General features: G+C 37.6%; 1 protein-coding gene across 2 annotated transcripts in view; it reads left to right on the top strand.

Moving 5' to 3' along the window:
- The window catches only part of NAB1 (NGFI-A binding protein 1 (EGR1 binding protein 1)), a 48,282-nt gene that overhangs the window by 22,328 nt on the left and 11,341 nt on the right, over window positions 1–14,613 (top strand). Inside the window, exons 2-4 of one of the 2 annotated variants that reach the window (XM_006878757.1) lie at window positions 2,767–2,900; window positions 5,270–5,321; window positions 7,890–7,892. In XM_006878757.1, the coding sequence (XP_006878819.1) occupies window positions 2,767–2,900; window positions 5,270–5,321; window positions 7,890–7,892 (189 nt within the window). The remainder of the gene's footprint in view (window positions 1–2,766; window positions 2,901–5,269; window positions 5,322–7,889; window positions 7,893–14,613) is intronic. The other variant, XM_006878756.1, reaches the window with a different exon arrangement.

The following is a 14,613-nucleotide window of genomic DNA, read 5'->3' as shown; positions in this document are numbered from 1 at the left end:
GGGCCAGTCCGTGGTATCTAGTCCTTGCTAGTGCTGCTAACAAAAGTGCTGATTGCCTCTTGAGCTTCCCTGTCACGCAGCATTCATAAAAGTGTTTTTATGCCAACAGTAATTAATCAAAGGCCAATCATTTGATAATTATAGTTTTAATTGTCCATAAGGAAAGATTTTCTTAGAATGAGTAAACAATTTTTCTTGGAGGTAAAGGTAATTTCAGTAAGTTAGGAGAAGCTCTTCCTTGGAGAGGGACATCATGCTTGGAAAGGTGGAGGGAGACAACCCGATGGATTTACATGGTGACCGCAGCAGTGGGCTCACGTGTGTCAGAAATGATGAGGCTGGCACAAAATAGGACAGGGTGCTGATCTGTTCATAATGTTGTTCTGAGTCGTGCTCAACAGCACCTAACGGTTTTTAAATCCAATCATAAATGATAGCTTATTTTAAGAAATATTTTACAAGAAACTATGATTGGAGTGTTGGTATTTTGGGGTAGGAAAGGAGGAAGTAAAGGCAGTAAATGAGTAAGGAATATCTTGTTAACTTCTTGAGTTTTTTAATAAAAGAAATTTCAGAAAGCTGACATGGTAATTGATGACTTCTGTTTTAGTGTATTTGTGTCATTTCTTAAGCTTATTGGAGTACTTATGATATGCTAATTTTTAGCTAGTTACTGCTGTTGTCCGATACCATCGAGTACAATTCATAATGATCCTCTGGACAGCAGATCTGAACCCTGCCCTGTCCTGTGCCATCCTTATTTCTGACATGCCTGAGCCATTGCTTCAGTTACTGTGTCAGTCCATCTCATTGAGGTCTTCTCTTACTCTGAGTCTCTGCCTTCCCAAACATGATATCCCTTTGCAAGAAATAGCCCCTCCTAACAACATACCCAAAGTATGTGAGACAAAGCTTCACTATCCTTGCATCTAAGGAACACTCTGGCTGTATTTTCTCCAAGACATACCTGGCGGTTCTTTTGACTGTCCCTGGGATATTCAGTACATTTTTCTTAACACCACACCTCAAAAGCATCAATTCTTCTGCCTTGCTTAGTCATTGTCTACCTCTCAAAGGCATAGCAGGTGATTGGAAAGACCTAGAAGCAAGGAATCCAAATAGCACTGACAGAACATACATTTGAGAAAGAACCTTCATGAATCAGCTTTTTATTTCACATTGGGGTGAGCTGTGGTTACTTTTCCAACCTCTTTTTTTTTTTTCCTTTCAAAAAACTCCTTGGATTGAAACTTGGTAGTTGAATTTACTTTTCTGGTCTGCTTTATAACCTGAAATTTGGAACAATAGTCAAAAAGAAGTATATGTTTTTCTTGAATTCTGGTAACATGATTTAAAGAATACTAAGACATACGTTGAAAAGTTCTTGGTATCTCCAAAATATCATCAATTCAGATATCTTACTGACAAATTCTCTGCATTAATTAATTAATTAATTAATTAATTAATTCTCTGCATTAATTCATTAGAAAGTTAAAAAAAAGACCCTCTCATGAAAATCAACATGAGAAAAATCTTCAGGGTCACATATGTAATTGTAGTTGGGAAATATTTTTTAAAGTTCACTTTGCTTTGGCTGCAATATTATTGTAGCTTTCAAAATGATTTACAGGAGAAATTGATATACTTAAGATACTTTAAAAACAAGGAAGGCGGCTGAAAAATTCTGTCTGAAGTCTTCTTTCATGTTCAACTACAAATTTTTAAAATTGAGGGCCTAGAATATTGTTACATCCTTACTTATTTTATTTAGTCAATTAAATTGTCTTCAAATGGATATAAAGAGTTAGTGAGGGGTGGATATATTTGTCACCATGTACTAGAACATACTCTAGATGGATTAATTATGCCTAAATGGGAAAAAATGAAAGTTAACAGATAAAGCTACAACTCATTGCCCTCGAGTTGGTCCCGACTCATCTCTAACCTTCCAGCAGGTTTTCAGAGGCTGTAAATCATAGAGGAGGAGATTATTCCTCCTTCCTCCCTCCAAGCAGCTGATGGATTTGAACCAGGTGCCTTTGAGCTGGCAGTACACCTTAACCACTAGGCCACCTAGGAGAACATTTATGTATATTGGAATTGAAAAGGTGTTTGTACATATGGCACCCAAGGCAGGAATTATTAAAAGGCTAACAAGGGAGGAGATGGTGAAAGAAAGAGGTTATGGTTTTAATGAAAAGTGAATGCTTTTGCTGTTTTTAGGAGTTCTTAAAAACCGTGAAACAATAGTTTATAACAAATAGGCAAATACTATGAGCAAGCAAGCAGATATGAAAATAAGCCAATCATAAAACATTTCCATTTATCAAAGAAATAGAAATTATGACAAAGGTGCTGTTTTAAAATGATAAAAGCTTCCCAAGGTTGTAACCAACATTGGTCAAGATTCTGACAAATAGGCTCTTCTGTTTATTTTCAGTTTGCTTATTGTCCATAAAAAAGAAAATAAAGCATACAAATAAAGTCAAGGTGATTGATTAGTTTGGGCTATGAGATATGGTAGAAACAAGATCATCTTCTGAAATGTGTAATGGGGAATAATTATGAATAAAGACTATCCAGATTTTTATAACTTGTGCTTTCATTATATAGGGATGTGACTTTTAAAATACTTATGTAAAATGAAGTGAAATGTTTATGTTCTTAGAGGAAACATTTTACATACTGAAATGAGACTATCTAAAAAAAAAAACAAAAACCCACCAAACAAAAACCAAACCAAAACCCTCTATTTTCGATGTCTAGCTCACCGTCAATGAAGCGGCAGCCCAGCTCTGTGTGAAGGATAATGCCCTGTTGACCAGAAGAGATGAACTTTTTGCCCTGGCTAGACAGATTTCTCGAGAAGTCACCTATAAATATACTTACAGAACTACCAAGTAAGTATTTAGCTACTTGGCAATATTTTCACATTTTGTGTGTGATAGAAGTGGTATTTAGAATATTGAGAAGAGATAGACGTTTTTTAAAACCAGAAGCGGGAGTTAGAAATTATAAAATTGAACAGTGCAGTTAATTTGCAAAATATTGCTGTGGTGCTTTTGGTCTTGTTTATTCCTCTTCTGAAAATTACAGTTGCCTAGCATAGCATTGATTTATATTCCTGAATGAAACATCTTATATGTTGTTGGTTTTAGACATTCTTTTATCATGTACTAACTTAGGTTTTAAGACTGATTTGTACACTTTCTAATGACAAACTTGTAAAATTCTCCAAGGAAGCCAAGTCTTGCCTTTTTTAAGGTTGTTAGCACTGTGACTTCATTAGAAGAACGAAAGAACTCTTGGCCAGTATTAAACGGAAGCTTATTAGTTGCAAGTGGAATTTGGAAAACCAGTTTGAAACTTAAAGAATAATGTTGATAAATCATGGTCGTTTCAGACTTTAGTGTCAGGACATCATTTTATCCTCCGTCTTATCTTCCCTTGAGCCCTGAGCATTTTCTGCAGATAGAGAACTAGTTTGACTTTGTTCACCTGGTTCTACAGGGACCACGGTGTGGAGTGCACCATCGTGTGCCTGCCACTTCTCAGAGCAAAGGTTGAGGATCATTTGCAACAGAGTTGTTGTTATGTGCCATCAAGTCGTTTGTGACTCATAGCGATCCTATGTACAACAGCCCTAAACCCTGCTCTATCCTCCGCCAATCGCATGGCCTCTGACACATCCATCCCGATTACCCCAGTCACTGAATCAATCCACCTCATAGAGGGTCTTCCCCTCCTGTGCTGTCCTTCCACCCTCCCAAGTGTGATGTCCCTCTCCAAGGACCTGTCTCTTCTTACAGCATGTCCAAAGTATGTCAGACGAAACCCCAGAATCCTTGCCTCCAGGGAGTAGCCTGGTAGAGTAGCCCTGGGTATTTGTTGAAAAGTCAGGTATGTACGTGAGCACCTTTCCAGCCTTAATGAATCACAGTCTCTGCAGGGAGAACCCTGGATCAGAACTCTCACTGGCATTACATGTTGTGCAAGACTGATGAATTTGAAAATCTAGTAGGCATTCCTTTTTGTCATCACTTTATCTTCTCTAATTTATAACAGCTTCAGCCTCATTTTCTGCCCTGTTTAAAGTACCTACATATTTAAAACTGAAAACACAGTTATATAGACTAAACAAGATAAGCAACACTACAAGACTTTTTTTCTCCCTTTTTTGAGATTTAAAGGAACATTTATAGAGAACTTGGATTTCTGTTCATTCATTGTTGCATATTTTTCCTCCCCTGCCCCCTGACTATTTTTAAGATTTTTTTTATATCTAAAGCTATTTTATCCTCTATATTATCTAGACTATTTTCCCTGAGCATTTTACTTAAATATGTTACCTGATTGACAAAGTCAGATTATATATAAGATCAATAATAAAACAGCAGTTCCCTGCTTTTATTTTTATTTTTTACCTATATTTCGTTTTTGGGATTGGGCTGCTACCTACCGCTAGGCACCAGAGCTTCTGTGTATTTTGTTCGTATTTACTTTGCACATCTTAGAATCTTTCCATATTACATTCTTTTCTAAAGATATTTACTGCCGCATGGCATTGCTTGGATGTACCATGATTCATTTAACCAGTTTTTCCAGTCTTTTATCATTACAGATAGTAAGACATTAACTAAACTTGACCACCCCATATTTTATTGATTATGCGGTATACTTTTTAAAAATGTTTTTAACATTTCTGATATTAGGACATAGTTTAAAATGGAGAGGTTTGTCATGGTTTAATTGGCAGTACTGTTTTATCGTGGTACATGGGGTTGTCTTTAATAGAGTAGCTATTTCATGTATGCCATAGGTTTCTGTGGGGTAGATTGTCAGCAGAGAGATTACTAGGTTAAGAATAAAGATATCTGTAATTTTTGCAGTTTGCCGAAATATGTTTTAATCTTGTAAAGCCTTAGGCATTTCTGGTAATTTTGTCATAAAGTTTACTGAATTATAAAGATATATAATGTAATATAGCCCTTTTGGATCTTTATTCTTGTTCATTAGTAATAATTATTAAATATTTGAATTTTTCTGTATGAGGAGTTCTTATGTTGGAACCTCTTTAAATAAATTGTTATATCTGCATTCTACCCTAATTTGGAGATTATGTAAAGATGTATTTTCATTATTTTAATGTTCGTTATGACTATATATTTTATTTTCTGGCATCAAGGTTGTATCTTTCCATGGAAGGATTGCGATGTCTTTACAATAAACAAGATGTTACATTCTCTTTTTTCCTTTCCCTTACCTGTAGGTCAAAATGTGGAGAAAGAGATGAATTATCTCCAAAGAGAATTAAAGTAGAGGTATGGCTGGTTATGTATTACATTTTCTTATCTGACAACACTTATTTCTGGCTTAAGATCATTAAAAAGTACTGTTTAGTGTTGCTTGTTCAGATTTTAAAAAGGATGACTCTATATACTAGTGAGAAATGTGAATTATAGAATCTAAAAAACAATATAAAATTTTGCTAATTTGACATACATAGAGTAATTTGAACCGGACTACTAAGGGAGCAGGAATAGCTAGATTGATTCTAATCAGCATACCAGAGTTGTTTTGTAACTAGGTACAGACTTGGAGCATTTTGCTAAACTACTCCTTCTATAATTTTAGGGAGCTCTGATGATAACGTTTGTAGGAAGTTGTGCTGCTAACCCCAAGGGCATTCCGCTCTGGGATTAGAATCCACCAGCAGCTTCAGAGGATAAAACGGGCAGTCTCCTGTGGTGTAGTTTATAGTACAGCCTCAGAAACGACAGTGGAGAGCTGGCGAGTTAGTTCCAATTCAGTGGCAATGAAAAAGATGAGTTTCTAATCTGCTTTATATTACTAGTTTTCAAATAATATTCAGAGGAATTATGTTTTATTTTCTTCATATTACCTGAGAAATGACAAGTTAGTTGTTAGGTGCATTCAAGTTGAATATGATCCATAGCGACCTTAGGAAACAACATACCTGAAACCTGTCCAATCCTGTGCTGTCCTCAGATTTCAAGCACCTTAAAGCCCATTGCCGCAGTCACCATGTCAGTCCACCTGGTCACAAGTCTTCCTTTCTTTTGCCGACCCTCTGCCCTTTTGAGCATCATAACCCTTTTCAAGGAGTAGCCTCTCCTGGCTACATGTTCAGTATATGTGAAGTGAAGTTTTATCAAATTTGCCTCCAAAGAGCACTCTGGCTAAACTCTCTCCAAGACATATTTGTTTGTTCTTTTGGCCATCCATGGAATGTTCAGTACTCTTCTCCAACACCACCGCTGAGAATCATTAATTCTTCCTCTGTCATCCTTATGCATTGCCCAATTCTCAAATGCATAGCAAATGATCAGAAAGGCCTGAATCAGATGCACCTTAGTCCTCAGACTGAGATCATTACTACTCTATAATTTGGAAAAGTTAATAATAGCTGCGAACTACAGAAGCTTTTTTGTTGTTGTCTTTTAGAAGGTCATGATTGAAGCTCTCCTTCTGATTTTGGACCTGCAGGTGCTAAGGGGAAGTTAAGTCTTTCTGAAATATAAACTGGTTTCAGAAACAGTACTTCTTAATTTGTACTGAATCTTTTTCCAGACCAGTCTACAGCAGAGTAGAAATTTTTCTCTTGGGCAGAGGGTGATAGATGCTTTCTCAGCCCCATTATTTAGTTTCAAGTAAAATGTGTTTGACTACCCAAAATTTCGCCATCAAATTATATTTCTAAAGTATCGGTTTCGTATAGCAGTAGTTTTCTCTTCACACTAAAGCTTGAGAGTAACCTTTTAAAGGCACCAATCCCTTTCTTGCTTAAATTCATTCCGCTTCCAGCTGTGCCTAGAACGAAATCTAAAGTCAGTGTGATCTGACTCCAGCTTGTATCTCTAACTTCATCGGCTTCACACTTCCCCATTCTGAATATGTTCTTGCTATACTAACCCAGCTTTCTGTTCCTGGAACATGCCAACTCATTTGTGCCTCAGCATTCACTGTTTGTTCCCTCTAGCCTGAGTCACCTTTCTGTAGATATTTACATATCTTGCAGCTGGGCTTTCCCTGACTTTTCTGCCTTGCTTTCTGAAGACAACCTTGCCCCAAAATCACACTGAGACTCATTCTCCTAGTTAGTTATCATAGTTTTTATCACTCTGGAAGTATTATATATTTGTTTTTTAATGTAGTAATATGCCGCTTTAGATGAGAGTAGAGCTTTTATCTCTCTTATAAACTACTTTGTAGTGAATTGGATCTTAATAGACACTTTTTAAAAATCTTAATGGACACTTTATAAAATCTGTTAGGTGCAATAATGAATGACTATGGGAAGTATCTTTGACAATTGGAAACTTTAAAGCAGAGATTTTCATAAAATGTTTGTTAAATAAGCACATTTATAAAAATTGTGCTTGTGTTTTTTAATCTAGGGCCTCACCATTGGTTCTGGATTAATGCTTAAGAAGGATCCTCACTAATAACTTCCAAAAATTTTGTTCTTGTATTCTCAAAAAGCCACACTAGTGAAATGATTGTATAGTGTTGTATCGGCAAGGTAATGAACGTTAACTTGTATGAGAGGGTCTGTCTAGATTTAGTGTTTTCTGTGGCACACCATCTCTGAAAGAAAAGAAAGGCAAGTAAACATAGAAACTTCTAAGAAGGTACATGCTGTTGGATGATTTAAAAGGAAGAATGGCATCTCCTTGTCTTTACCATCAACCCTTGTTCAGCTCATAATTCGGACCATTTCACATTTAAGCCCCATTTTTCCATATTGTCTAATATCAGAGATCACTGGTGACCATTGAGCTCTCTGATGAGAAATCTTACTCTGCTGCAGTTCTTTCTAGCTGTTAATGTACTGTCGAGTCAGAACCGACCCATAGCTGATCCACCAGCAGGTTTTCAGAGGCTGGAAACCATGCTGGGAAGAGACTGCCCATCTTTCTCCTGTGGAGCAGCTGGTGGATTCAAACCACATACCTTTGCATTGGCAGTATGATTCTTTATTAATAAAGCCCCTCTCTTGGCCCAGAAGGAGCGCAGGTGGCCTGGCATAGGGAATTGCATGTTGGGCTGCTTACTGAAGGGTAGGCAGTTAGAAGCCACAGCCACTGCCAGGAGAAAGATGGGCAGTCTTTTCCCATTAAGATTTACAGCCTCAACTTTGGAAACCCAGTAAAGGGTCTGTATGGGAATTAATTCGGTGGTCGTTGGTTTTCTTGGAATTTCTAAAAGGCCATGATCTGAAATAAGCAAGTTATTCTTTGTATCCACTATACCATTTTCAGTTTCTTTTTATGTTAGAGTAAAGCATTAAATTGTGATATGTGTATTCCTTTCAAAATATTGCATAGAAGATAATTGTAACTTATTGTTTTACTTGAACAGTTCTGTATTCAGAATTCAGATAAGATTTCTTTTCCTGTGAAAAACAATTCTAATCTTTTCTAAATTAAAAAAAAAGTCTAATCTCCTGATATTCTTTAAATGTATTTATAGAAAAAAAAGACTCTTGATTTTGTTTCCCACAAGTATGTAGGAACTTTGAACTTAAAGCAGTGGTTTGCTTTTTTTGTTGATTTGATGTTTTTTTTTAAAAAAAAACACTTGATCCACACTTTTAACTTTGCAATATAAATGTGTTATGAAAGTATGAATACCTACGTGTGTACGTAATATCATGCTTTGCTCAATTGACAGACAGTATTGGTATTGGTCATTATTGATGTCCAGTAGACTCTTACATCATCTTTGAAATACTGAAAATGTTCATTTGATTCTGGAATTTTAGAACGATTTCTTTTTCTACAGAAACACTTATAATTGGCTGTAAAGGATTACTACTCACACAGAAAGTCTTTTTATCAATATAATAGTTCTTAGTAATAGTAGAATTAATTTAGTAGATAATATATTGAATATAGGGTCGCTATGAGTCGCAAACGACTCGACGGCACATAACAACAACATTATCTGTGATGAGGCTCTGTATTAAGAAACCTAATACGGAATCCCAGATAATTCTTTGTTCTTGAAATTAAGGACTGTTAACTACTTTATAATGGTAGTTATTAAAATAGGATCAGTGCATACTGCTGCTTTATGTCTACCTCCTATGTACGCATAGGGACAGGGAGAATTTCTGATTCAAGAAGAGATGATGGAAGTCTCCATTGAGGATATATCATTTGAGCCGAGTTTTTAAAAATATGATAGACTTTCATACAGTAAATCTAAGAGGCAGATGTTGATACTATAATGATGGATGAAGGCATACAAGTAAGAAAACAGTAAATGTGTTTAGAGAATACTGAGTGAACTACTTTGTCCAGAATACATGACTGACTCAAACCAAAAAGCCAAGGCCATTGTACTTTTAATTCCTTAGCAGGCCTGTGGGACATAGGAGAAGTGCTCATAGCATTTCCAAGGCTCTAAATCTTCCGGGGAGCACATTGCCACATTATTCTACTGTGATAAGACTGGTGAGTTCAACCTGGCAACCCCTCAGCAGCTGAGTGCTTATTTACTCATTTTTTTCCTCTTTTTTTTTTTTTTTTGAGAAAACGTTTCGTTAAGGATTCTCAGCCTAATAATAATTCTCTATTAAGAGGAAATAATGTAAGAATGTGCTGCCAGTGCACAGGTAAGCGGTTTGAATCCACCCGTTCTGTGGGAGAAAAATGGGCAGTTTCCTCTTGTGCAGTTTAGTACATCTGGAAGTCCATTGGAGGGTCAGCTGTGAGTCATTTTCAACTCAGTGGTACATCGTAACAAGAACACTATGAAAATAAGCTTAGCTTGTTACAGACTCTCAGATTACATTAGAGTCTCCTATACTAGCCAGGCTTTTCCCCCCAAATCCTTGTCAATAACTGATAAGCATACATGGAAAGTTACTGACCTTTTCTTTTCTTAGAGCGTTAATTTTTACAGTGATCAAATAAGTTGTTAATGTGCAATAGGTAAAATAGAAATTACATCAGAATATTTAGAGTTGTGAGGAAAGAATATTTTTCTTAAGATAAACTAATCTCGTGCTTTGTGCAAGCTGAATTTGAGGTTTTCTTCTTGCTGAGTGTCCTGACTTCTTTGGGAAGTGGGATAAAGTTTCAAAATTGTCCTTTTATGCTCCTTGGAGCACTGCTATCATTAGTAAGTTGTTCTGCCTTAAAAATGGGATAATGGTGGACACAGATCAGTGGTGATTCATTTTCTAAAGTACAAAATATAGGAATGATCATTTGAAACACAGTGTGAATGAAGAAATATGTGAAACACAATGTGTATGAATGAAACTGTATACCAATTCATTGTGCAAACCACTAGAAAATTTTGTTTTAAAAACAAAAAAAACAACACAAACCATCCCAGATATTTGTTAGAGCAGTGGGTTTGGGTTTTGTGGGTTTTTTTTGTTTTTATTTGGTGGTGGTGGTGGTGGTGGTTGTAGCATCAGTGTGTAAGTTTTGTAGGAGTACTCAGAATATAATAATCCTTAGTACTGCCCCATACAGGGCATCTTAGACATTGAAAACATATTATTTAACTTTATTAATTCTTAGGATATATGAGTTAGACAGACCCAGAAAAGGTAGCCTGTCAGCATAGGAGCTCTCTTACAGAACCGTCTATTTGGAATGCAACCTCTAGAGTAAGCACCCCCTCAATCCTGTATTTATTAAGTGAGGTTTGGAATGACCCCTTCGTGCCCAGGCTAGATGAATGACTTGTCCACCTAGTGTCTGCTCTGCAGTGTGAATCCATTTCAGCTAAAATGAAAATGGATTATGTTTATTCCTGCTTTTCATCAGAGACCCTAAATGTAGCTCTGGGATAATTGTAAAAGTGGTAACCATATGTGGACTCTTATGTTCCTCCTGGCAGATATTTGAACTTTATTATCCCAGACCTCCTCATTTTTCCTTAGATGGAAACATTATGATTTCCATTTTTTTTTTTTTGTAGCTAAGAAAAGAGAGGCCTAGAAATGCTCAGTAGTTTGCCTAAGTTGCCACGCTGCTATCCACTGATAGAGCCAGGACTTCAAATCTGTGTCTGAGTTGTAGGATTCAGAGCTGTGCCGCCTTTCAGAGTGTTAATGAACATTCACAAAGCCTCCCACAAGTGAAAACATTATTGAGATTCTACCTTTTCTGCTACTATCATACTAGCATAGACCCCAGATGAGATGATTGATGTAGTAACTGGGTCAATGGAGGTAGTGTGTTGGAGTCGGTGAGACTGGCTCCGGATAAGGCAAGCCTCAAAGCTGTTGTACATGGGGTCACTTTGAGTTGCAGGGGACTCGAAGGCATATAACAATAAGCAGTGACTTACAGCTGCTTGCTAGTGGTTAGTGGAAAGGCGGAAAGGAGTGGAGTAAGGACTAATGCGTTAAGAGTAATTAGGTCATTAATAGCACAAAATGGGCACTGGTCATTTTGAACAAGGGAGAAGCAATAGCACTTACCATTTTTTTGAAATTTTTCTAGGGAAGCATTAATAAAAATAATTTATTAGGAAAGAGTAAATCAAGAGCTGTAACATGTTAGAAGGAAGGAAAGATACTGAAGAGTAAATGACAGTAAAACTGTCCTCGGGATCGGTGGTGGTCACTGACTAACTGGACTCTTCCTATCTCAGCTGTAAGTTTTCTTCATTCACCAGAATCACTAAGATGAGCAGAGGGCTGGGTGGTGACAGCATTCTTGATCTTGTGTGGACTGGGAGTGCAAAGCAGATATGAGAGAAATGAAGTTTGTTAATAGAGACCAGAAAAGTCCAAGAATTGGGACTTAAAGAAGACTTAGAGGAAACACCTGCTAGCTGTTCCAGTAGGCTGTGCAAAAGTGGGCAGAAGAGAGGGTCAGAATATCCACCTACACTGTTACTAAGCTTGTTGAAAAGAAAGCTGGTTAATTTGCTATAGCTTCCCCACCACCACCACCACCCCCTGCATAGAAGAACTGAAGCATTATAATTGGCTATTCATATAGAAAGTGTGAGTAGGAAATACACATGTGGAATTGAGAACATCTGCTTAGAAGTCATTTTAGAGACTACTAAGCTCCATCACACATGCTTTGGGCATGTGGCCAGGAGGGAGCAGTCCTCAGAGAAGGACATTGTGCTTGGAAGGGTAAAGGGACAGCGCAGGAGAGGTAGGCCCCAGATGAAATGGATTGACGCAGTACCTCGGGCAGCGGGAGTTGGTGTGTCAGAGTCAGACTGACTCAGGATAGGGCAGGGTTCAGAGCTGTTGTACCTGGGGTCACTATGAGTCGTAGGTGACTCAATGGCACATAAAAATAAGCTGTGACTTCAAGCTACTTGCTAGTACTTAGTGGAAAGGTGGAAGGGAATGGTTGTAAGAATCATTGTGTTGAGAGTAATTAGGTCATGAACAGCATCCCACCCTATATCTTTTATCAGTGCTCAGACTCAGAGTCTCACCAGCGAGAGGACATTGTGATTAATGGTAGCAGCCAAGAATATGACATGAAGATAAATTGCCCTTAGCATTGTACATCTGGCGGCTGGGAAGAAGGCTTTAGAGACATAAAACTAAAGTCCTGTGCCAGATACAATGTGAAAGAGACCAGTTTCATGGGAATATTCATGCTTTTATTTCTGAGTCATTTATTTTCAGCACCTTAAAATTATATGCCATAAAATGAAAGCCATTCAGTCCTAAGTTTTTTCATCCAGTATAAACTGTGAAGACTGGAAGAAAATCAGAACGACTTACCTGTCAGTTATATAAATAATGTCAGAGACTGTTGATTAGTTGGATTTTGTTATTTACTACTTAATACGTACTTTTATTTCTTTTTACTACTAATAATGTCAGTTTTCCAAAAACTTTCCAGTACAGGATCTGCTGTGCATCCTTCCAGCTTTGTATTTTTCTCATGATCTGGTTATTGTGACAGTCATGCATTTGTATAGCAGTTTCTTCATTTTGAGCATTTGTAGTGCTTGATCTGATTCCTGTACTTTTCAGTTGGGTTAGAAAAAAACAGGTGGGATTATCATCATATAAAAATTGGAACACTCAAACAATGAGGTTAATGTCTTATTTAAAGTCACACATCTACTAGTTCTTTTTTTAAATTAATTTTAATGAAAGTTTACAGAGACAGGGTTTCCAGTCATTCATTGTTGCACTTTTCTCCCTGCCCACCCCCACCCCTCCTAGTTCTTAACAAGAAGATGCTAGAGCATTGGTCCTTTTAAAAGCTTCTTTTAAAAAAGGTATAGAGATGAGATTAGAATTCCTGGAGGTTTTGGCTGACTATGAATTGAAGACTCTTTGTTCTGGACCTACAGTCTCATGCTGTCCAGAACTCCAAACTTGGTTGACCTGCCTGTAGGGCTTTTCTACACAGATGCCTCACCTACAAATCTGATTCAGCATATCTCCAACTGAATTCATCACCTTTCTGTCCCCTCTAAAACCCCCTCGGCGCCAAGTTCTTCGTGAATGTTGCCAACAAACTCACGGTCAACTGAGCTATCTCAGTAATTCATTTATTTGTCTCTGTCTTCATCTGTTACTAAGTTGAGACAACCATCCTTCTCTTCACCCCAGCTTTTTAAGCAGCCTTCATACTGCCAGCATTGCACCTCTCCACCCATCTTCCCCCTCTATTTGAATTATTATTAGGTACCATCCCGTTGAGTATGACTCATCTCGAGATCCTTTGAGAAACATACTTAAACCCTGCCCTGTCATCATCTCAGACACACACGACATTCAGATTGGGCTTCCATAAACCCAGATCTGATTGGTCATCTCCCCTGCCTAGGGCCTATAGTGGCTTCCCTTTGCATTAAGATAAAATCTAAAAAGCTCAGTGTGGATTCACACAGTCCAGTTCCTGCATAACTTTCTAGCTGCTTTTCACACTGCTGCTTTCACACCGATGCTTTTCTCAGTTTTAGCAATGTCATTTTTTCCGTTTCTGGAGTATATCATGTTAGCCTCTAGACTTATAAAAGCTTCTCTCTTCTCCCAGAGAACAGACCAGAACTCTGGTCCTTGGAGTCTCACACTAGCCATCACACCATCTGGGAAGCCTCTGGCACACAGCCCTCCTCTCTGCATCTGAGGCTTGTCCATTTTCCTTTCTAGACTGTTTGTAAAGAGGGCAGGAGCCATGTTTCACTTTGTCATTGTGTCTTCTGTGGTAAAGCATAGTGTCTGAAACCTCCTTTGCCAACAATATATTTTTGTTGAATAAGCAATTTTTTTCCACATTCTACTTCCCCTCCTCCCCCACTAGAACCATTTCACAATAACGTTGTCAACAGTTACTGTCAGGGTCAAATGTCTAGTTCCTCCTTAAGATATCTGTTGTTGTTATGTACCATTGAGTCGAAACTGACTCATAGCTGATTCTCCAGCAGGTTTTCAGAAGCTGTAACTAACAGGAGGAGATTGCTGTTTTTCTCCTGTGGAGCAGCTGATGGATTCAAATCACATGCCTTTGGGTTAAGTGCGTCTCCTTACCACTGAGCCACCAGAGCTCCCCTTAAAATATTACCCCTTAACTTTCTCTCTTTCCCATGATCAAGTTAACTTACACTTTTTTTATTTTATTAATTTTAATGAAC

This window comes from Elephantulus edwardii, unplaced genomic scaffold (genome assembly GCF_000299155.1).
Source record: "Elephantulus edwardii isolate Elephantulus edwardi_28Jun2011 unplaced genomic scaffold, EleEdw1.0 scaffold00001, whole genome shotgun sequence".
In the NCBI taxonomy this organism is placed as follows: Eukaryota; Metazoa; Chordata; class Mammalia; order Macroscelidea; family Macroscelididae; genus Elephantulus; species Elephantulus edwardii.
Note: the sequence above shows the minus strand (reverse complement) of the source record. Positions and strands in the feature narration are given on the sequence as shown.